Here is a 25,195-nt window from a genome sequence, read left to right on the forward strand (position 1 = left end):
ATTTAGAGTAATAGAAAAGTAGGAATGAGTTTATTGCTCTTTAGCTTGGGGAAGACAGGAGTCTACAGTTATGCGTTTGATCTTCGGGTCAACTGCAATCCCTTCAGCAAGTATACCGACCCCCTACTGTGCACCATTGAATCTTGAAATCACTAGGCTGCAAATCACAGCCCAAATGATTTGCTGCAAAGGAATGCCAGTTCAGCTGCTGGATATAAAAAAATTAACTGTGGATCAGTCTTACTTTATAGAAACAAAGTACTTTGTTTAGTTAAAAAAAAATACTGCTGAAATGCTTATTTCAATCAGTTTTTTTTTTCTTTAACACACACTCCTTATACTGTACACTATGTATTACGTGCCTCCATCTCCTCGTCCAGCCATTCCAGTCGAAACAGAATCCATGCTTTCCATTTTAAAACAGTACGGTTTGACTTGTGCACAGCTGGATTAAGTAATGATAGTAGTCAAGGTTCTTGGGATAGTTTAGAATGAAGAACCACTACATAATGCAAGAGACGCCTACAAGGGGCTTTAGATCTAATTTCTTGTTCTGCTGGAGTGGCTTATACTATACACTTTAAAATGTATTACTAATGAGCATGAGTACATTCACTAGTCAAGCACCAAAAGCCTTGGAGAGTCCAGCTGGAGGAAAATACTGTATTAAATCAAATGTATTCTTTGGGCATGTAAAACTAACAGCATCTAAAAGGCCAAGGTGGGACGACAGACAAACTTGAATTGAACAGATCACGCTGTCTTGCCAGGATCTAGAATGCATTTATAATATTTGGTTGGACAGGTGTATGTCAACACTTCATAAAAATTAGGTGTTTCAAAAAACTATTTTAGAACGATATTCCGTTGTTGGCGACAGCACTGAGGCCAGCCAGACTAGAACCAGGTGAAATGAGCAAGGGTTACACAGAGAGCTACAGTACAAGCATCCATTGACATTACTCAAATTCATAACACCTCTTATGCATTGCAGTACTTACATTAAGAACCATGGCCTTTGTTCAGGTTACATACTACACTCATTTACATAAATTAAACACATTGGTGTTGACAGCTATAGGATGTGTATGTGACAGTCTTCCTCACTATGCAACACTCAAATTTCCAGAGTTAAAAAAAAGGCCTCAATAATAATATTTTAGTAAATTTAAGCAAAGATGGTGCAAGAAAATGACTATTGCCTGGTAATCATGGGGCTGCATTTGCATCTCAGTTTCAGCAGCTTAAATGTTTTATGGTATAAAAAATAAACAAAAAAGTTGAAATGTTGCCTTGTATTATGGATTTAATGTCTTGTTATAGATGTATATATATATATATATATATATATATATATATATATATATATATATATAATGTGCACCTTTCATAGTGGACCACCATCACAAAGCACTTTACAAGATATGAGACTACGGTGTGTGACTATGCATCAGCTGCAGTCACTTACAACATCTCACCCCAAAGACTGAGGACAAGGAGGTTGCTCAGGGATTCTCATTGGCTAAGCTGGGATTTAAACCAGTGACCTCCTGGTTATAAGCCAGTTTCTTTAACCACTGGACTACAGATGTCTGTAAATAACGTTGTCTGTAAATACTGTTGCCCGATCTATCTATAAAAGGCAAAACCTTTTTTAGTTGTATTTTAATCTTTTTTTTTATCAAATTGATACAGTACTAAAGCTTCAGTTATACAGCTATGTTTTAAACAGCTGACTCAATTCTTATTCAGCCTACAGTGTTACTATTTTTCTAAACAAGGAATTCTTAGAATCACTGCAGTAAAACCTGTATTTTTTTTTTTTTTTTTTTTTTTTTAAATCAATGCAACAGTACTAGGGAAAGGAAACTGCATTTATTTATGTGCCAGACCGACAGTGTGTGTAACAATAGTGGCTTTTATTATCACAAAATGATGTCAGATTTTATATATTGTGTTGGCTTTAACACTAAAATTGTCAAATATCTTTTTTCAAGATGTCTTATTCAAGTTGTGGTCTGGCCACCAGCAACAGTAGCTAATACTTATCCATTCAAAACCAAAAACTGCAGCACACGCAAACAATGATTGGTCTGTGGTTTTAGTTCTGTTGTCAACACTTCAAAATCCCCACTTGGCTTGTTTATAGTACAGTCAGATTTAGATATTTTTTTAAATATTTCAGGAGGTACCTTTTTCAAGAAATCACTGGTACTGAATTCAGTGCAACATACTGTATGCAGGCATTGTGTTTTGAATGTTTAGTTAAATCCAGCTTTATTAAAAAACACACACGTCTAAAAGTATACAATTTAAATTGACAATTTGTATTTTATTTTTCACACTTCTGGCTTAAACTATAGATGCAGCCTTAACATTTCTCTTTAACCAGACCCTGTTCTACATACAGTAGAGCAAAACAACCCGCATCTGTGCCTTAATGGAAGCGTGCTGTCTTCATCTGCCAACATTTTATGCCTAATCTATTGTACTGTGGTGACCAGTAGTGAGAAATGTGCCAGTATTGCCATTAGCAACAACAAACAGGATGTCCAGCATGAACAGATCACCGAATCTGGACCTCCAATTACAAAGCTCTGCAGATCTCTAATCAATGGAAATCATATTCCGTCATGTGCGGCATCACAACACACGTCTAGATTACCATAAATGACAATCACAGAACCCCTGGTCTTGCTATCGTCAATAAACGGAGCTCCTTTCACAGATTTGTAGTGCCAATTTAGCCCTGGATCAGTAGCAGATTTACATTTTAAAATGCTACTGATATGGTGTAATTTATAGAAAATCACTGAACATCTAGCTAGCAGTGACAGGCGAAAAAAAATAAGACTGGAGAAAGAAAAAAAAAAAAAATAGGGAAGAAGAAATAAAGCATGCAGCAGGGGAGCCATGTGGTGAATCTGCAATTATATCATTCACTGCAACACTTCAGCTCCCCAACCAAGCTGCTTGTTACCACAACAGCACCACTGTTAGGCCATTCAGATGACTGCATGCAACAGAACAGATGGGCCAAGTTTTGGGCTTCAGTTACAGTATCTTCAGCAACCATAAGATCACCACAACCATTTAACCATTTCAAGGAATTAAAATAAAAATTTTAAAAAGTAATATCCAGCTCAAGTTAGATTTGCGGTGCCACATTGACAGCACATTAAAAATTAGATTTTGTGTGTTTATATATATATATATATATATATATATATATATACATATATACATATATATATATATATATATATATATATATATATATATATATATATATATATATATATATATATACACACACATACACACACACACACACAACACACACACATACATACATACACACAAAAACTGAAGCATCACCAAAATCAAATCTATGGATTATGTAACTTCAGATCAAACATTTGTAAGCAAGAAATACAGACATGTGAAAGAGCTGCTTCACTGTGAGGTTACAAACAGCTTGGCAGTGAAGGTACATTTCTAGTGTAAACCACCTATAATGGAATTTTACTGATCTATTGAATTTTACTAATCTTTTCCTGCTTCAGTGTTAACATCTGATTTGCTGGTCCCATCCTGACTACCAGCGAATCAGTTTTGAAAATGCTTTGTAAGTATGCGGCCTCTGTGTACTCTATGTAAACAAAAAGTACGCACCTTGGATCCAGAGCAGATCCACTACTTGTATTCCTGGCAAACACGTAAATAAACTGTGCACATTGAAGAAACTGACTGTATATAGTTTGCGCTTCTTTGGCGTTTCAAAATGAACTGTTAAACTTGGTAATACGGTTTCAGTTTTTTTTACAATGTCTTTTTTAAAAGCGGGCTGCATGTTCCATCTGGGTTTCCTGATTGATGACCACATCTAGTCGATGCAAGCAGAAGTCAGCGCCGCCCAACTGAAAAAACATTGTTATGCCAGTACTCCTTCACTACCATGCACTACCAAGCTTTTACAAAACAGCAATGATATTAAAATAAATCACACTGGTCTGAGGGGAGCAAAAAATTCTGTGGGCGTTACTCATAGATATTTTTTTCGAATAATTAGATTTTGTGTGCCCAATTAATTGACTGCTATTTGGAGGCTTAACTGAGCCCTATTAGGCACGGCCGCAGGGTAGCAAACTCCCCATTCGGAGATGCTTAACTATGCATACTGGAGAATAAGTAAATAACAAATGTGTTCACAATATAATGCATTTTATAGTTTGTTGTATTGTGAACAGGAGAATCTAGAAAATAAAGGACTTGTGATCCAAATGCAAATGAATATCCTTCAGAGTAAACATACCAAAAAACTGTACTTCTTACCTGGTTTGCCTCGCCCTCTATTCTGGGAGGTCTGATACTTGATAGATGGATGGTCTTGTTTTCCCCAGAATTGAGTTTCACTACAATTGCATCTGCATTCACGATCTGCATTACCTAGATATAAAAAAAAAAAAAAAAAAAAAAAAAGATTACTACTTGTGTGAACAAAAAACCCACAAGTCAAATCGTAGAACATGGGCACTGCACATTAAAAAAAGGTATATTTCACCTTTCCAGTCAGACAACTACCAGACAAAACTTTCAGGATTCAGTACAATTAATTGTTACATTCTTGAAAGAGGTTGAAAGGTTATAAACGGCTATTCAAATTTTACAACATTCTTTCAAAACAATTGAAATACAAACCCATGTACCGCAATAATGGAGGGTATTAAGAGGTTTATCTTAACAGCCAATTTTGATTGAAATCTATACTTGTAACCTTTTGAACCTCAAGAAAACTACAAAAGGGGCCAAATCACTTCGAATTTCAACATCCCATATTTGTTTTGCATATTTGTCATTTAATATTATGCAGATTATCTAACTTTGTTCTTGTACAAATACATGTTTTCAATTCTACTTTATTTACGGTTTTTATTTTTGGTCAGGTGAATTCTCTTTAAAGTTAAATTGAGCAGACTCCTTTTCATTAAACTCTTGGAAAAGCATGGATTGTGAAAGAAGGTCACTTGTTTTTATTCCTGTAACTTGAATGAGACTATGATTCTGTTTTATTGATAATGTAAAAATTAAATAAATAAAAATAGACAGCTCCTTATTTTTTATTCAACCCGAACACAAAAAGCGAGCTGTTAAATTTGCTTTTCACAGACTTGAAATCTTAATGACTTGTTCTTACAAATAGTAAAATATAAAAATCAATCTTTTCTCAAATTACTTTGTTTAATGACTACAGTAGGATAAGAGTGAAGTATTGCGTAACTCAATACCGCACTATTCTCCTACTACAGACATTCAACAAATGTATGAATTAAATTAGCGAAGTGCTCCCATACTTTTCTTCCACAGCAATATGTAAGAGCCTACAACATGCTATTAAAAACCAGAATAGCACATCAATAGCTGCTAACTTTCAAGATACCAAGATGTCTTGCAGGGTATTGTAAACATACAGTTCACACACCATATAAAAATGAACCGAGTGAACTTGCAAACTGCATTGTGAACACAAACTAACTCAATCCTGAACTGGAGGAAAAAAAAAAAAAAAAAAAAAAAAAAAAAAACACACAAACACTTTAGCTGTCATCCAAACAAAGCTAGTAGATAGGTATGAACAGCAAGCACACTGACACATTGTTTCAAACAAACCGTTTGAAATGGACCCAGTGTGAATGCAGCCTAACAGCCAAGTTATTGAATGCAGTATACTGTAGTTATATGTTGCACAAAATTAGATGGACTCAGCTAGCAAATAAACACGTTTTAGAGGACAGCCAATTAAAAGTTTCAACAAGATCCAACATCCAACATACTTTTTGGTGGTAATTAAAATGAACACAATCTGCTACAAAACAAGAGACAAGGAATCATTAATATCTTTTCTAGTCAGTGATTTTAAAATCTCCAATTTATCTAAGAACAAGCACCTCCAATCGCAAAAGTGTTTAGTCAAGGTGGGCTTACATAAGCTTGCAGCTCACCTCCAGGGACAGCATTAGCAGTTTTATCATCCACCCGTCTCTATGCTGACATACTGCCTTTTGACACAGCAGAAATGAAACCATAGGAGGCAAAAATCCATTTCAGCTTCCATAGTCAGGCCTCCTCTGTAAAAGCCTATCCTAGCAGGACTGATATATTACCCTTGGTCTCTAATGAGCTTCTCTCACATTCATTAAAAACAAAGGTTTATTCAAGCTGCAGCCAACTGCCCAACACCCCCTTAATAATCCAGCATTAAGGAGCTTTTAAAGTAAGTCAAAACTCTAATAAGGTCAGCTCAGCAATCATATCCAATCTCATTTCACATTCCACTGTAATAATAAAACCTTACAGAAAAAAAGGATGCAATTAATACTGTATGATCTAAATATAAACCTACTACACTACAGTAAGCTACACAAATTCCAATTAAATATCAGCACTTGCTGGTCTGCATTGCTGCAGGTTAAAACAATGATTCAGCTTCAGTTCCAGTTATACAACATACCACGATGAAGTACAGTAGTCTCCCGTGTATAGGAACACCTTCTAAGAGAACACTTCGCCTAAGAGAACACCCTTGTCGTGAAACTGATTTCCCTGTCGTAGATGCCCTGCCTAAAGAACAGGAACTTAGCTTAAAAAAAAAAAGACAAAAAAAAAAAAAAAAAGACACACACACCCCTTTCTGGCACTGCTAGAGAGTCTCTCGCAATGGATAAAGTACAGTTTTATAATGTTTTCTTTTTTTTAATGCTGGATTCATATTACATTTCTGGGCACCTTTAGATCAAGTTCTGACTGTCATGATCCATGAGTCATACCTCACATTCAAGTTGCCCCAAAGCCCTTTAAAAGACGCTGTGTGTGTGAAGCCGGCATAATCATGAATTGAAAGCAGGATTTCCTGTCTGGAAGTATTACCCCAAGTTGGACAAATCACATTCCTACAGTATTTTGATTAATAGCCTGTCAAGTCTCTCCAGATAGTCACTGCAGAAACGACATTCCAATCTGTTTTTCTTTTTAAAACCAGGGACATCATAATCTTAAAATGAAATGCTTTAGACAAGAACAATTGGTCTTCATGTATTCATTTTGTAGAGGCCCCACCTCCTCCCCTTTTAATAACAAAAGTAGTTACTGGAGGATTAAATTGTCTAAAGTATTACATTGTTCAATTACATCATTGAACTATTCCAGTTGCCACTTTCTCCAATAATAATTTGAGGGAAGAAAAACACTCTCAATAGCACAGTCTACAGATGAAAAGCTGTTCAGCATCAACAGGTAAAAATGAGATTGTGGGATAGTTTGATTTAAAAACACCACTGTATTTTGACATTCAACATTAAAATTAAAAGGGTGTACAAAATTCAAATTCTTTACAAAAAAAGTAACTTTCCTCAGCTATGTACAAAATTCCATTACAACCCATCTTATTTTAATTCATGTATCCTCACGAACAAAATAAAATCAATAACATGCAAGCTGAGGAGCAGCTGCGTATGTAGGATGGTTAGGTTAGCTCTGCAAAAATGGCATGTCTTTATAGTTGGATTTTATATTACAACAGCACCATCTAGTGCTCATTTTGTAATTGTCATCAACCACAGGTGAAACCTGGTGACTTAATTAAAACATTTACTAAACACAATCCGAGCGCACTGGATATAGTAAACCCATGGTTATATAGTGGAAAATATTGTTTTACTGGTCATATGGCAACAAATTAATAAGTAGATGTACAATAGAGCAAAGTTACAATCCTCTAACTAGTATTCATGACCACAAGCACCGCTGTAGACTTGATAGGTGTACAATTCCAGTTAAGGTTGCCATGGCTATAAATGTAACCCAGCACTTCCTTTTCAAATTCCAGTATGTGTATTTAGTGTTTATAGTGACTGTCATCCAATATGCATCATAACTAAGTATACTGCCCAGAATAAGAGGCGAGGGGCGAGCTGGGTTACAAGTACATATTAAACCCAAGGTAAGTTAAGCACTATACAAGCAAAGCACAGGTGATGACTGAGGAAACAAACATCATTCTCTTGTAATACAAACCATGGCTAAATAACCATAAACAGACACTAGAAATTAAAATGTAACTATTTCAACTATACAGGGATACAACCGTCTAGATAATATTTATGTTTTTATTTTGTTTGCTAATTCACAGATGGTCAAAACAGGATGTCTTTGAAAACTAGACAAATTAAATAACCTACAGCTTAGGAATTACTGTTTTTAGGCACGCATTTACATATTTAGGAGCATTTATTGTATAATAGCTTTAAAGAATTATATTTTGAGTGTGACAAAGGCATTTTTTGTTGCAATAAATGTTTAAAATCGTGAAATCTCTTGAAATACCTGTTTCTATACCAAGAGATGCGGCAAATAAACAGCCTTAATTATTCCCTGTGGGAACTTGAGAACAATAATAAAACCAGGCACTCCCAAGTAGCAGTGCTTTAACTAGGTGAGCCACTAGGGACACTACATGAAAACTAAAATAACTTTACAATGAAGTCACATTTAATTAGAATATCGATGTACAACAATCTCCACATCTAATGTAATTGCAAATATCAAACTAAACAGAGTTAACTCAAAATAATGCAAACCATTTGATAAGTTTTAGCTTACAGCAAAGGATTTTAAGTTTAAGTGCTGTTCACAACTTCAAAAAGCTATAATTTACAGTCAGTTTATACTCTAGTGGGAGCGACTATTCCCAAACAAGAACTCAAATCTTTAATGAAATGTATGCCTCCCTTCAATACCACAAGGAAGTCTTCTCAAAGTGCAACCTAAAAACTTAATGTAAACAAATTCTGCATCAACCTTCAGTGTCTTCAACACAAGCCTTACCTTTGCAACAAATTGTTTATCTTTCTGATCAAGGTTAGCAGTGGGAGCCACATAATCCTTCCAGATTCTCACTTTACGTTCTTTGGCAGATCTGACAATAAAATTAAAATGCAGTGTCAAGAACAGAAAACTTTACATCAACTTATTCAATCACTGCTGACTGAAATAAATACCCTGCAACAGACCATGCAAAATAGCAAAATCAACCATTTGCACAGATGCATTTATATTTGCAGCAGCTACTTTCACTTGGGAGACAAGGTTACTGTGAACCCCTACCCCAGTTGGTCTGCAAAATACTACAGTACCTGTATAGTGAATTTCAGGAGAGCACATCTAAACATGTAATGACCTAAATGCAGAGCTCAACCTAATTATTTGCAATAATAATAATTAACAAAAGCTTTTAAAAATCTGACGATTACTGTAGTCACTGAAATTACAGACTAAGTGGCAACCACCATCAACTGTTTGGTTACAAAAGCAGTTAAGAGCAATCTCATTGAAATGCATGCCAGATGCAATATAGAATTCTAAGCATAACAGATGCAATTATGTTGTCAATGTCTTTTTCCATTTCAGTTCTGTAAACCTGGGACTGTAGTAAACACTCTTAACCCTATGTGGCACCTGACTGTTCAAGATGAAGCAATCCAACACACTGTTGTTTTACGATGAAGGATTAGTAACATTTGAGAGACAAAGCAGTAGATAAATCAAAGACCTTATCCAGATTTGCTTTGTAGAGATCTTTGATAATAACCAGGATCTCTTTTAGGGATGCCAGTCGGTTATGATAGGTTCATTTTTTAGCAACACTTTCAGCTGTTTTTGATGTCCAAACTGAGTTTTCGGTAAAACGGAAACACTGGGACAAAACATTATTATACATGCCTTTGTTAATAATACAACTGTGAAAAATAAGCTGTATACAGTTATTGTATCAATGTACTATCATTTATTAAAGACAGTAAACTTTTTTTTTTCCTGGTATCCTCATTGTCACTGCCATCTGTTGTGGCCAATCATGAAGTGCAGCTCATGGTTGCGCATTGTATTGCCTAATTTCGATTGCGATAGATAGATATATTTAAAGAAAAAAAGAGAGACCATTGGTTGTAGCATGTATAATATCAGTGACCATGCCTGATTAACCTCTGCAGGGAGCATCTCAGTATGAAGCCACAGTTATTCCTACCGAAGGCTGTCTGAATCGATCAAGTAAACCTTATTATAACTTTTGATTTATGTTACTGAATTTAAATTATGGGATGTTAATATGAAAACGGTCATTAGGCAGCGAAGTGTGTGACGAGCTCCTGAAAATGCCGCCAGCGCTGTGCTACGAACAAAAGGTTTTCATAGAATGAAATTGTTGGTATCATGATTGGATTTACCTTTTGTCAGTTAAGCTCAGTGCAGAATTATGGAAATGTCGGTTTTAGTTTGGGAACTCATAACCGTTGCCTCTCTAGTTTCTTACCGTTCAGCAGCTCGCAACTTGTCAGCTCCCTGACTATACACTGCTATGGACCAGTCAACACACCGAGCAAATCCATCTTTCAAGAGCAACTCTGTAATGTTGCCATTCTAAGGAAGATACAAGAAAACCACATTAATTATTATTTATCCATTTCCTTGTGTTACATTTTTAATAGTAGTTTCAGACACTGTAGCTCTAGGGTTGTAATAGATATATATTATAAATTTAAAAAAAACTACACAGCACCATTTTAGTGTTTCAAAATCTCCTGAAAGATAGTAGTGGGTTGGATTTCAAAAGCAGATAACAGATGTTTGTGGTCGAGCTTTTTTTTGCTATCCTTACCGGATGAAGGATGGTACCAAGGATGACTTGGTTTGGACAACTCTCTAGAATAATCTGCACATCTCTCTGCAACAAGCGGGACTCTGTGAAGAATTTTGCTTCTGCTGCAAAAGGCTCCGGAATTTCCTGGCCATCTGGTTCCCGCTTAAATGATGGACACTACCAAAAATAAAAAAAAGCTCTAAAAAACTGTCTAAATAAACAGAGAAAGCCTTCTGCAAAACAAATACATCCAATGCAATACCTGCTCTTTGTTGGATTGAAGTCTGTTAAAAAATAGTAAAATTTGAACTCAGTTGTGAGTCAGTACCATAAAACTTCAAATATTCACCGGTCTCCAATACTCTCTGGGTCTAATAAGCGCCGGGGCTTCTGGGAAATAAGGTAAATAGACGCCAGGCTATGTATAATAATCATACTGAATGTTCCAGCCAACACACACATATCTGTACAGCAAGCTTGCCAATTTGTTTTTCAACAGCGATGAAGAAAACTGAATTTAAACTTATTTTAAAAGGTACATGTAACGCATAGTTTTTTGTGACGTTATTCATTTTAAACCAGTTGTGTAGCTTTTTGAGCGTCATTAAAGTAAAATATAAACTTGTTTTCTGATAACAGGGTTGCCTTTTAGTGTATTTGCTCGTGTTTTTTTTGTAGTAACAGTATTCCATGCATTGAATCTTGCAATGAATATTCAGATTTTGTTCCTTTTCCAGCACTTATTTATCAATGTACACGTTACAAAAACAAAATGAATCACTTTTGCTTTGATTTTGAGATAAAACTGGTACCTATATTGATTTTACTGTTAATCTTTAAACAGTCTGAAGCATTTGAGTGTGTTGTGGGACAACAATATGAACTTTTTTTCATAGTAACAGTATTTCATGCAGTTATTTTGTAATGAAGATTCGTTGCTGGTTAATTTTTCATTGATTGTCCACGCTTACCAATGTACACGATTGAGGGTGAACAATATAATGTATTAATAAAGATGATACTTATTGCTTATTTTAAAACCATGTTTGCTTGTTTTTTATTGTGCTGCAAGCCTACCTTAATACACGCCTGTGTTCCGATATTTACAGGGCTGTCTAGTGGATTTTACGTTTTCATTATTACAATACAAACTCACGCCAGGGTGTTTATTTAAAGTTTTACGGTACTATCGATAAAACCTTACCTTAATACCAGACAGCATGACTGTTACCAGGTAATAGTCAGGAAGGAGCAAAGCTCTAACCACCGCACCATCACGCACATGCTCAATGACAGCTAAGGAGAAAGGGACAATAAAAACAATGTCACTGAATTATGCAATTAGAAAAAAAATAAATAAATTACGCATGTGTCTGTAAATGCAATAAAAAGATAAACAAGGGAAAGTTGCTAAAATTTGCTATTCCCTGCATACAGGGCACTTAAATTAGAATCAACCCACTTTAAATGCAGTTTACACGCTCCAAGGATCTTTGGTATCAATTAGTTTTATGTATAAACTTCAGCACAAATATTCAACAAATGCACTGGAAGACATGCAATACAAGTTGACAGAAACAGCCATATAAAAAGCAAAAAGAGATTTACTTAATTTAAATTGGAATTCCCACTGCCGTTAATCTACTGCTTAACGTTTGGTGCCCCAACTGCATTTTATTCTATTAATCATAATAACACACCTGCTACAAGTCCCAGGACATTTCATCACCATTAAAAGGAAGGCCACAATGTATTTTAAAACATGCATATTTCAATAAAAGTATGAGTCAACATCACCTTATACCTTTTCACCTGAAATAATGGTATATTTTATGCAATTCTTCTGGACAGGTTATCATTTACAACAGAAATATATTACTTACCATTGTTGACTGCTATTTGGTATGTAAATATGCTATTCATCTTTTTTTTTTTTTTTTTAAAACCTGGCTTTGATATTATTTATATGGTCATAAGTCATTTTGTGATTCATACTGGAGCCTGACCTGCCTTCTCTGAGTTTTGTCAGTGAGCACTACAACATTCACCATTTGAATTCAAATAAATCACTAGTGCGGGGACACTAAACATGCAGTACAGGGGGTACACTTCCAATATGAAATGTGAAGTCTGATAATGGCTAAATGCCGCTTTGCAAGTAGGTTTCTTAAGCCCCTTTCACTCTACCCAGGTCAGCTATGATTTCACACTGCTTTGATAAAGCAGGGTTGACTAGGTGACAGATGCAAGTATCAATGCCCTGGAAACAGTTTATTAGAGATGCTTCCATCCAAGCTTCTCTGGATTGAACTGTCGGCCCAAATGTTGAATTAGTGCAAATGTTTCTTCATCCCTGATGCAATCTGACTTATGGGGTCTCAAATCAACAAAAATATGGCTAAACAAAATAAACAGAAATGTTCCTTTTGGAAGTGAAACCTTCATGCAGGTGTGGCCGTTTGTTATTTAGTCGGTATTTTGTCTCACTCAACCCAGGTCAAAGCGTGTCAACCCATATCCGGAGGTGGGTTTCTGCGACCCGGGTATGATCCAGGTACGTGGTTTCACACTATGTGGAATTCTGACCCAGGTAGCCAGAAGGTGTGCCAGTGTGAAAGGGGCTTTAGTTGAGCTATTGTTATATAGAGAAACTTCACTTTAAATTTTTCTTAATTGTAAATTACCTGGTCATTAAATACACTCACCATTAACAGGCTTTTGATGCAGAGAATCAATAAAGTGTCTGGGATTTTCTATGGTGTACTTCAGATCACGGATAGTGTGAATGCCTGCTCCGTCACCCCACATTCCCTTCTTTGCAGATTTTGACTGGTCCTCAAGATCACAAAGTCTTACCTGATCCGGACTGAAATCAAAACAAAATTTGAGTGAAAGATACTTAAATCATACATGGTTATGCCTAGACATACATTACAGATTTGTGTTCTTGTTTGTACAAAGAGCAATATTAGGTTGTCCAATATTAGCAAAATAACTCTTGGTTGTACTTGAAGTCCCGCATTATACATTTTATGCATACATATATACATTATATTATTATCAAGTTTCGAATAAGATTTCTGTAGGACATAACTTTCCCAAATTTCTTTTTTGGCTACAGCTGTAGATATTCTGGCTGTTACAGACTGCAGATATGTACTAAAGATGGCATTAAAACAAAGAAACAGCAAAGAATATAGACGATATGTAAACAATGTTGTTGCCCTTTGCATTGGATTCCTTTTAAAATACAGGTGTATTGAGATTTTACTTCTATACAAGGCAATTTCAGGAAACCTGCACTTTGTTTCTTACTTGTTTCCTCTGATTCCTTCCCTACGGACTGCTGCAAGTCCTTCTGCTACAAGAGACTCTGCAATGTTTTCTCCAGTTGTATCTGTGGGCAGAGTAGATAATGACTGTTACTCAATAATTGGGTTCAATATCTCTGCTAAATTAACCACATCACAAACCATGCAGAGCAAGTAACATCATATATACAGCAGTCAAAACATGTTTTGCATGGTGGCTTACTGAAATCACAACTGGAAATTAACCAAGCATGCCCTTATTAGAAGGCCTTTAAGACCAAGGGGGGCCTAAGCTAGAGGGTTTTACTCACTCCTACTGTGAGTAAAAGTAAATCAGAGCCACAGCTATATGTTTTTCTTTTTAAATGTGTTAGATTTAATAGGATCCATTACATTTTTCTTTACCTTACTACAGAACTTGTAATAAAATATTAGTTGCACATCTGTGAATTGTTTTATGGCTGAATTCTGCTAAAATTACAGAATGATTACCTATAAAAACCTACACTAATATTGTATAGAACCATTCTGAGGCTGAATTTGACACTGATTTGAATTAGAATTAATTTAATACAGTCATCTCTTTAGATTCCAGCACCAGGGCAGCTCCATGGTATGTTTTGTGAACTACGCAGAGAACAAAGATGCGCCACCATGCCTTTTACATTTCCTTTTGTACCATGCTAAGGTTACTTTCCATTACCTTTGCCGAGGTAAACCATTCCATACTCTCTTCCTTGGGGAGTCTTGTTTTCCACTGTAAAGCATATTTCCTTCCCAATCATCTTCTTCCGGAGGTACTCACGAGCTTGAAAGGCCCAAGGCTACAATACAAGTGATTGACATAATATTTACAATAGCACGTCACATGTATATGCAATACTGACTTACCAAAATGCATGGAATACCTACCCTCATCATGTATGACAAAACATGTAGACCAAAAATAGGTACTGAACAGGTTTAACTGTTTGCCATGCAGATTCCACAGAACGTCAAGAGGAGGAGGAAACCTGGGTGCCTTACAAATTCCAAAGTGTTACAAAGCAGCAGACCGCAAAAAAGTATTTCCCCTACTTCTACACAGGGTTAGGGAGTCAACGCTACAGTATACGTCAGGGCTTCTCAAACTTAACACTAAAACACATTTGGGCCACGCTGTTATGACGGCACGTTTTGGAGGAAGCAACATTACTCAAAACTGCAGTGGTATAACCGTCTTTCAGCGAGATAACTCTGTAGGGGCTGCACATGGAATGGGTGAAGAACCACTGCCCTCAAATAGAATTAGGGCTTCAGATTTTCGTTTTTTTAACCAAAAATAAATAAATAAATAAATCAAAAACACCCTGATACAAAAAAATTTAAATCAGTGTACAGCCAATAAAAAACTGGAAACGGTTACTCAAATTCACAGAGTTTGACAAAAAAAAATGACCAAGAAAAAAAACCCCAGTGCAGTTGGGCAATGTCCCTCCTTCCTGACTTGTATCTCACACTGATTCATTCTGAATACTTTTAGCCCACCCCAGTTACACAGTGGCAGCAAATTCCTACATTTTTATTGGAGGATTGTAGACGGGAGATTTAAAACAATTTAAATACAATACAGAAAACTGTTCCTGCTCAGGAGACAAAGCTATATTGCAGTTCAATAGGATTGATTCACAATCTTGTGGAATTTAAAAGAGAATTGCAAAGTGGTAAAACCTAATCCTAACCCCCCCCAGAACTCCGGAAAGTAACCGAAAACAATTTCATACAGTATAAAGAGAAACCCCCCCCATGCACAAGACAAAAAGTTCACGTTGATAATCAAAAAATACAGGCAAGTACAGAAACGTATTTCCCCTTACCTCATCAGGAGTGTCTTTAGCATCAGGTTGATTTTGGGCTGCTCTTCGGGCAAGGGCTCCTGCACGTATATTGCTCAGGTTGATCTGTCTTTCTGGGGGAGGTCCACCTCGCGGCTGGCCTCTAACAATGATGGCACAGCCAGATAAAACCTGAAGGTGCAACAATAGTCATTTTGACACTGCATTTAGTGGGTCATAAAAGGGGGCCCCTATTTTAAAAATCTAAAAGCATCAACAATATCTACCCAGGATGTAAAGAAAATTAGGACATGGTTACCAACCATGTGGGCCAGCCTCATTTTAAATTGTACTGCTCAACCATATTTTGTATTAAAACTGTTCGACAGCAAAGAACTTACCCAATTATGTACATTTGCTGAAGGGAGCCTCAACGTTTTACTGCCTACTTTGAACCTCAAGATGCCACCAGAACATAACGGGACCAAACATTAAATATCAAAACGCTGGCAAAAATGAAAACTGCAAGATCAACCCGATACAAATCGGTAACTTCACAATGAAATCAACTATTTTCTAATCCATTCCAAGAAGTCTCTGAAATAGCAATCATCTCAGTGGAGTATAATTTGCTTTGAGATATTTGGCTGCAAAATACACTCTCATGTGAACCCTGCCTAAACAACTGCTTATTGGTTACCTTTGATACAGTATGGAATTTTGACAGACTATTAAGGTAGAGTAATTGTGTATGTGATATGAATCTGAATGTGTGTCCCCAACCCCCTCAATTTCTGTGCCTCAAATTCAACACCATTGTTGCATATGAAGTACTGTAGCTCAACAGCAAATACTGTTGCATTGTACAACAGTGTCAGCTGATATAAATTAATGTTTAGATAAAATCCTGTACTACATTGCAACCACAACAATCCATACGTCAGCACCTTTGTATTAAATACCTTTTAGTTCAATATGTTTTCAGATCAGTCATTTTCCACATACTTTAATTGATAGATCTACATCTTAAGAAAACACATTAAAAATCAAGGGCCTCTGACATTTACATTACAAGACAAAGTCTTATTTTGGCCAAAAACATTAAGAGGCCTATAATACTGTATCTCGTTAAATCCAACATGCATTATCTTACTGTATAAGGCTATTAGTTACTGGAGTTTGCAATTAATGTTAATATGAAGTTCTGAAAACTTTGAGAACCTTCCTGGGTGAATCAAGAATAAATCTAATGCTAAAGTAAAAAAAATTTAAAAGCAGGTTTTCTTGGCAAATCAAGGTCAAAGGCTCATCTCATGGACTGGGAATGATTATATGTATTTGAAAAGTCTCTCAATTAGATAAATACTGTGACCTCATCTAAAAAATAATTGTTTCTAAATTATAATACAACAAAACCTACATAACCAAGTGGTCTTTTGCCAAAGTTCAGTCATGACTAACTATGAAAGCTAGAACTGATTAAATTGCCAAATCAACAGTAAATAGTATCATTTGCATAACCTGTGTACAATTATACATGTGTGGGTTAAAAGCTGATGACTTTGTTAACACAACAGGCAGGATATCCATCCTTTTGTACAATATTGTGGGTTTGAGAAAGCAAACCACCTACCATTCAGTAAACAGACAATAATTAAGCCAAAGTAATTAAGCTGCAGTTTAATTTGAATGTTGCAAGGTTTCCAGATTCCCAGTTCCCAAAGGTGTACATTGAGATGTGCAGGTTCAAATACTGCAACTCTTAAATCCACAAACACATGTTTGTTAAGAAGCACGTTTTTGTACATTTGAGACATGCATGCTTTATTTTCTTTGGATGAGACGAAAAACTGAGGTGCTATTGTGAGTGACTCTGCAGCAGTTGTTCATGCATGGTTCACCCCCTAATCTCTGTAAATCGCTTTGGATAAAAGCGTCTGCTAAATGGCAAATTCATAATGAATTGATGTAAGAGAGACCTTCTTGATGTTACCAGGACCTCAAGGTACAGTACATCTCCCTACTATGAATTACCTCAACGTTAAAATTCATAGTTGTTGTAGTTGATTGGACAAGCCCTTTACAAACACACTATATACAGTTCAGGACATGACTGCTGGGAAGTGTTAAAGTTGTTCCCTTAAGTCAGTGTTTGCACCAACTGATTTATGTGCAGAATGTTTAAATTCATAACCAAGTATCTGAAACAGAGATTACATTGAAGATTCAAATAATGTTATGTGAGCTACTTATCCATTTTAAAAAGTCTATTTCATGCAAAGAAAGAAGATGATAACACAGGAGGGGTGCAGCTCTCAATTACAGAAAATAAGACCGCTACACAGTTGTAAAGTGTTAAAACACTCAAATTGGATTTCTGGTGAAATTGCTATAACTCATCAGGTCTAAGTTTGGCACTTCGACTTTAAGTGTGTGCAGATTCCAGTATTGCCATCTGGGGTCACTTTTCTGCTACAGCTGTTTTACTTAGTCGGAGCCATTGATCCTTGCACTGGTTATCTTAGGTACTACGTGTCCAATTGTGCCACAGCAGACTTGCACATGATCTAAATGAGTATGTTCCATCAATGATCCGATCCCCCCCCGCCCGAGTAATTAGGCTTTGTTTGCCAGATCTATGTCAGGGTTTTGTTTTCGGTAGTGTATTTTGGAATTAAACTACAACACATTCAACCTTGCCCCGCCACGGTGCTTCTGTCTCACATAAAAACACACATCATCAAAACGTGCTCACAGGTATGAATAGCTGCACTTTAGTTTCTTTAGTGGCCAGCTCGCGTGGTTTTACTATTAGACATGTTGGTCTTTCCGGCTGCGTGTCAAATATTTAACATATAAGTGGAGTTAAGTGAAGTTTTTTTTTTTTTTTTTCGTTTTTGTTCTTGTCCAGCTAAACTAAACTCAAGTAACTTACTCCATGCTTCAGCAGACTAATAATATAAAATAAAAGCGCTCGATTTTTTCACCACTAAGTTATATTCTCAAAAACCTTACAATATTCAGTCACCAGTAGTCATTGTAATTATTCCGACAGCTTTACAAACGTTCTCCTCGCGCTTTAAAAGGCCATACACTGTATTTAGACAAAATAACCGTATTTGTTTACAGCAAAATGATTTAGTTTTAAATGTATATATTAGCTACTAGTAGTAACAGTAACTTAACAGAAATAACAGTTCTAGTAGTAAGTGCACAGTACTGTATTACAACTATGTCGCTTTTTACTATACATTGTTCTATTTACAAACCACTTAATATTACATTATTTTACAATTCGACATACACTAACACTTCAATATCTCTGTATTGTGTCAAATTTAACTTTCTCTACTTCTTCCTTGCTTACCATTTTAACGATTCCTCTCTGGAGCGACGGTGTTTGAGACGGGTTGGTCTGAGCTTGTCCTGCTGCTGAAGAAGCCATGGTCCCTAGTATAAAACGCACCGTTTGGGGATTGAAGTGGAGAAAAGTTGAGAGTCTGACTAACTGCTCTACTGAGATGAGGAGACCAAGAAGGGGGGAAAAAAAAAAGACCGAGTGCTACTCACACACTCTATACCGGAAACACAAGGACTCTTACAACCCCAGCATGCACGGGAGATACACGTCAAAAAGCGACACTTTCCGGGGCAACAGTGAAGGCAACACAGCGGAGTAATAGAGAGCTTTCAATAAAACGTCAGCATAAAGGAAAGAAAACTTCCAGGTTACAACAAGAAACGACACGTCAGCAGCAACCAGATTTTAATACAGAGCATAACTGTATGGATTGGTCGTTCCCTTGCCGTTATGTTTGTACACTGACAGAATGTGAAACTGAGGATCGCTCAGTAGACCCGTGTTAGATTCACACGTATAAATTAGAGGATATGCTAATTTGCTATAGAGTATATACGCTATCTGTTCTCCGTACGCCACACAGCAGATCACAATGCAAAATACAGAGTGAAACACTGACACATTTTATTCATTTGTATTTATTTATTTTGGCGTAGGAAATTAACTACGACCCCCACCCCTACCCCTACTCCTACACACGACACATTAAAATCACCCGCTTGTCTCTTATACAATAAACGATGTTTTGGTTTAATCTCTATAACTTCTTAGGTTGCAGCAGTTGTGCTCTTTAAGGGTATAGCATACCTACTGTAAATGTTCGTGTGGTTGGTGCAGTAGAAAAAGTGTTATGCCTGACCATGTTATTTTGAGCTTTTTGCAGTTACGTAAGTATTTGGTCTTTTTTATATATATATACCGCATTAATTGATTTGTTTTAATTGGCCAATATTGTACATACCTAATGCCTAGTACTAAATTATAATTATAAATTATATATATATATATATATATATATATATATATATATATATATATATATATATATAATATATATATATAATAGTATTATAGATATATATGAACGAAATAAATAAATATTAAATATGTGTCAACATTGAGTTTTCAAAATAAGGGAACTTTTGTAAACTGAAATCTTTGATTTGAAGTAAATAAAACTATTTCACTACCGTGCTTTGTAGACTGGTACAGTACAAATACGCTGCTCCGCAATTGCTTTTAAAAGAAAAATATCAAACAGAAAACAACCATGACATGCTTCACAATCAAATTCTCTCTTGGCCCCCGTGGCTCATATTGTACTGTCACCCCATTCTTAAGCCTGCTTAGTATTATAGGTACTAAGGTGAAATGCCCTTAATTAGTATGTAAGGTACTAAACTAGAGGCAATGTTGTTTCATTGCCATGGTAGTAACAGTAGATGTCGCTATTACTAACACTATATAAATATGTAATTATTAAGTGACCTTGCGCATGCAGTATACTTTTTATGGTACTAAGCCTAACCCTAATCCTAAATAACAGCGTCTTAGTTGCTATGTACAGTAACTATATAATGTGTACCAAATAACGCATTATATAAATACATTTCTGCTTTCTGGGGGAAAAAAACGTTAGGTCGGTAACGTTTTCACATTCAACCACAGTGCTTCGCGGCAGCTTTTGTCGAAATTATTTTTATATTTATTTTCAGTGAACGTTAGTTTATGGATAATTTAGTTTGCTTTTAAACCAATTAAATTGTTACAAAACAATTCCTATTATTTAGTGGTCTTGTAGCAGTGCTAAAATACTCACTGCCTTTAATATAATTGTATTTGTTGCTTAATATAATTTTAGGAAATGACATGTCAGCATTGTACTTGCATCTAGAGCGCGTCTGCCGATGAAAAGAAAAATACGGCTAAAAACAAAACAGTATTCGCTTCAACAGTCACTCGGTTAAACACATTTAAGCTAAGTGCTCCGTGCCTACCTACACAGTAACGTGTGAAATTTGTATGTGCCGCCCTTGCTTGCTATGCGGCGCTCAACCAATAGGCAGGGATATGACGTTGAAAAGCATTGTGGGAAATGTCGTTTTAAAACCTTGAAATAAACTTTGCATCTACTACGCTTCCCACATATCCCACAATTCTTTTCAATACTTTGTAAACAGCCACAGGTCCACTGTGGTTGATTTTGCATGACAGCAAAGCATACATAGATGGCGTTGTTGCTTTAATCTCACAACAAACCTAAAGGCTGAGTTTGGTAGTACATATTAACCTCGTCGTCAAAGGACGAGCTACGGCACCCACTCATATCAAGAATAAAATAAATAAATTTAAAAAAAAGTTAAATGCAAAATAAGTACACCATTAAAAAAAAAAAAAAACCGAGCCTTTGGTACTGCAACGTTATTCTTTACATTGCACGTGTGGCGGATCAGTAATACCACTGTCAGTAACATTTTATTGTCAACTATGTCCTAATTTCAATTAACATATTATTTATGTTTATTAGAAACACATGTTGTCAATCAATCTGGATTTCTAAAGCAATGTTGATGCTGAAATTGTAATAGAAAAGCCTTTCACTATTTGTGTGACTTTTAAACTTTCCTGCAGAATACTTACCAATTTTGCCGTTTACAAAATATATGCCTTTTTTTTCCAAATGTTGCTTATGATTGAGTGGGGAATATGTTGTTGTCCAAGAAGCTTGAAATTTGCATCCCGGGAGGGCTTATCGTAGTAGCCATTATAGATGTCAAGTATGTCGCATGCCTGCTCCCCTGGGTCCTAAAGACCTTCCTTTAGTCAACGGTAAGTGCAGTAACCACAGACATTACACGACTTTTGCAGAAATTACATGTTTGCTGACATAAAGGGTTTTAACAGTAGAGTTTTGAGCAAAATACGGGAGAAAATCATATGGGAGTTGTCTGTGAGAAGTGTCCAAAAGACGTGAGTCCTGGGAAATAAGGGAGTGTTGACAGATTTGAAATGGTCACTTCTTTATTCCACATTGTATTACCCAATTTTAACATTTTGCTGGACTGCTTTCATTTTTCTGTAACTTTTAAGTTTTTCTCGATGTAATTTGTTTCTATTTTTATAATGCAGTAAATGTGTTTCAAATCACTGTTCTTTGTTTAACCCTTATTTTCAGTGACTGCCACATTTTATCTATTTGGTGTTCAATCGGGTTATTGGTCTGCCATCCAGTCTACTAACCTGCTTCTTCTGAAGGCAATCCTTTACATCCTCAAGTGTACTTCTTGAAATATCCTTCCATAACCACTTTGTTTTTTTTGTTTGTTTTAAGCAATTTTGTGATCAGAAAACTTACTTGGTACAGGTGAACAATTAAATATATTACACCTGACCAAATATTTAGGCTTGTTTTTAACATCTCTTTTGTTTAGAGAAACTACACATTTTACAGCTCCTTTTTTGCTAATACCATACTGTTGCAATAGTATTACTCCTCTCAGAAAGTTTCTTTTTGCACACCTGTTTCAAACCCCCCCAGCGTGTTTGGTTAAGTGTTAAATGTAACAAATATATATGCTTTATTAAACACATTCTGTCAATTCAGTTAATTGCAGGATTATTTTTCTATTTGAGATTTTTAATTTTGAACATTTGGTTTAAAAATCGGTTTGCAAACAATCTAATAGAAAATTAGATTAATGTAAAGTAATATGTTCTGTACACACTGTGCCTTTAAAAAGTGTCCCTAGTAAATGCATAGCAAAGTGTAATGAAGCAGAGGGAAGCACTGTAAAACCCAGAAGGGTATGGTACTGTATATTAAAAAGTATGGGACATCATGGTAAACTAACAACCATCAGACAAGCATGCTGAATTACTGTGCAGATTTACTATGGTACACTGTTTAAAGGGTGGCTCCATAAAGTTCAAATGACTAATCGAATTGCATCAGATCAATAGTAAAACCTGCTCTAGTCAATCTAAATGTGAAGGGTGGATTTGCAGGCTGGGTGATTGCAATTATGAAGGGGTCTTATCATCACATACATGCACATACTATGGTGCTACAGTTTTTAGATATTCAATTTTATGTAGGCATATTCTTCATGGAAAACACCAGTAACTTAACATACAATAGGCCTTTAGCATTATTTAGTCGTTTGTGTGCTTACAAAGTTCCACAATCTGACACCATGCACCAAAACAATGACATTGTTCTAATACTGTTTTGATATGCAAAAGTTGGATCAACAGAGCATCTCACCATCAAGGGCACTAGCACCCCTGGCATTGCATGGCTTCCATCATATACAGGGGTTACAGTTTTGTGAAATGGTTTTCAGCACCCCCACTTTAAAATTGTTTCAGTGCCACTGCTCCCCATGCACTTGCGTTGTTTGATTGCTAATAGAAAAACCCACTTGTTTAATACAAGACAAATGTCCTGCGTTACTCTTTTGTTCATTGTTTTGGAGAAAGAAAAAATAGTTTATAAGGAAGAGGAAACAAATAAATCACCAGGGAAATTCCCTGGCTCTGAAAAGAATAACTAATTACCAATAATGATCTACTTAGTCTTGGCCTACAAAAATATGTTCCACAGGCACCGACATAGCCTTTACAAAACCCGCATACAATTTTCCAGATGCTCACTATTACCTGAATTATTTTTTGATCGATAACAAAAATACAAATGATAACGTGTACCTTGGGTCGACTCCCCATACAGTGGTAAGATCGTTTTTTTTTTTTTGTTTTTTGTTTTTTTTTCTGTTTAACAAGTCTCACTTTACTACTCAAGGCTTGTATGAAGGGTATAGGTTTTGAAAGTCGCTGGAAATGCGTGCACCCACTGTCCGCGTTCTGATATTTTTGTAATACTCATTACACCAGAACTGTTAGATTCCAGAAATTGCGAACATGCTTTGTTGGCAGTGATGTTGCGTACATTTATTCTGTTAAATTGGATGCTGACACTTCCATTTCCAATACTAGTCTATATGATCACCATGTGGAGGGCTGTCACTGACTGTGCTAATAACAAACCAGTGTGTTTTACGCTTCTGCGCTGCATGGCAATTGCGCATTGTTGTCAGATTACCATGTCCACTATACTGCAATTTTGGGGCTGCTGTTACTTTTATCACGAAGTGGAATAAACCTGTCTGTCACTTTGTTTTCATTCGCTATTATAATAGAGGTCATGTACAAGTCAGCCTTTTATAACAATCGGAATATTATAATACAGGCCATGACAGCTTAGATGGTTATAAAGTGAGCCTGTTTTACGAAACCTGCCACCGCACCACAAATTGCTTAATTGACATGCGCAATATAATTAAAGCGTGGCACCAAATACTTGATAAAATGCATATATATATATATATATATATATATATATATATATATATATATATATATATATATATATATATATATGCACTCGTATATACGGTCTGTGTGTGTGTATGATGTCTGTCATAATAATAATTCGTCTGACGTTTAGATATGTAGTACTAGTATATATTAAAAAAAAAAAAAAAAAAAAAAAAAAAAACAAGCAAAACAGAGTTCTTGAAAACTTATAGGAATCATTATGCTTACCCATAATCCCGCAAATTGTATAACATAATAAAACGTGCATAACAAGAGTGTGCGTTGTTTAATATTGCATAATAATTTCCAAGCTGGTTAATTTGACCAAACAATCTACGCTTTCATTTGGCTGTGCACAAACGCTCGGTTAAGCAGCCTTTATTGTAAACATACATATCAAACTGTATGTTGTGTATTATATGTACTTGATTTACTTGGTTTACATATTCTAGTATGATAATGTACTTACAGCAAGTACAATATAAGCTAATTTTATAAAACGCACAATCATTTCCAATATATTTTATTATTACAGGACTATCTCTACATTTTATTATTACAAGACTATCTCTCTCAAAAAAAACTCCAATATCGCCCACTAGAAAATAACTGTTCGTTTTATTTACTCCTTTATTATCAA

General features: G+C 35.7%; 1 protein-coding gene across 1 annotated transcript in view; it reads right to left on the bottom strand.

Annotated features, from left to right (window-relative positions):
• LOC121319906 (staphylococcal nuclease domain-containing protein 1-like) overlaps positions 1–19,422 on the bottom strand; it is a 203,609-nt gene extending 184,187 nt beyond the window's left edge. Inside the window, exons 1-10 of the mRNA XM_041257852.1 lie at positions 19,186–19,422; positions 15,861–16,010; positions 14,708–14,828; positions 14,009–14,090; positions 13,399–13,559; positions 11,898–11,989; positions 10,712–10,870; positions 10,367–10,473; positions 8,884–8,974; positions 4,336–4,449 (exon numbers count right to left, since the gene is read on the bottom strand). Coding sequence (XP_041113786.1) covers positions 4,336–4,449; positions 8,884–8,974; positions 10,367–10,473; positions 10,712–10,870; positions 11,898–11,989; positions 13,399–13,559; positions 14,009–14,090; positions 14,708–14,828; positions 15,861–16,010; positions 19,186–19,263 — 1,155 coding nt within the window. The 5' untranslated portion in view covers positions 19,264–19,422. The remainder of the gene's footprint in view (positions 1–4,335; positions 4,450–8,883; positions 8,975–10,366; positions 10,474–10,711; positions 10,871–11,897; positions 11,990–13,398; positions 13,560–14,008; positions 14,091–14,707; positions 14,829–15,860; positions 16,011–19,185) is intronic.
• Positions 19,423–25,195: the final 5,773 nt, after the last annotated feature.

This window comes from Polyodon spathula, chromosome 8 (assembly GCF_017654505.1).
Source record: "Polyodon spathula isolate WHYD16114869_AA chromosome 8, ASM1765450v1, whole genome shotgun sequence".
Classification (NCBI taxonomy): Eukaryota; Metazoa; Chordata; class Actinopteri; order Acipenseriformes; family Polyodontidae; genus Polyodon; species Polyodon spathula.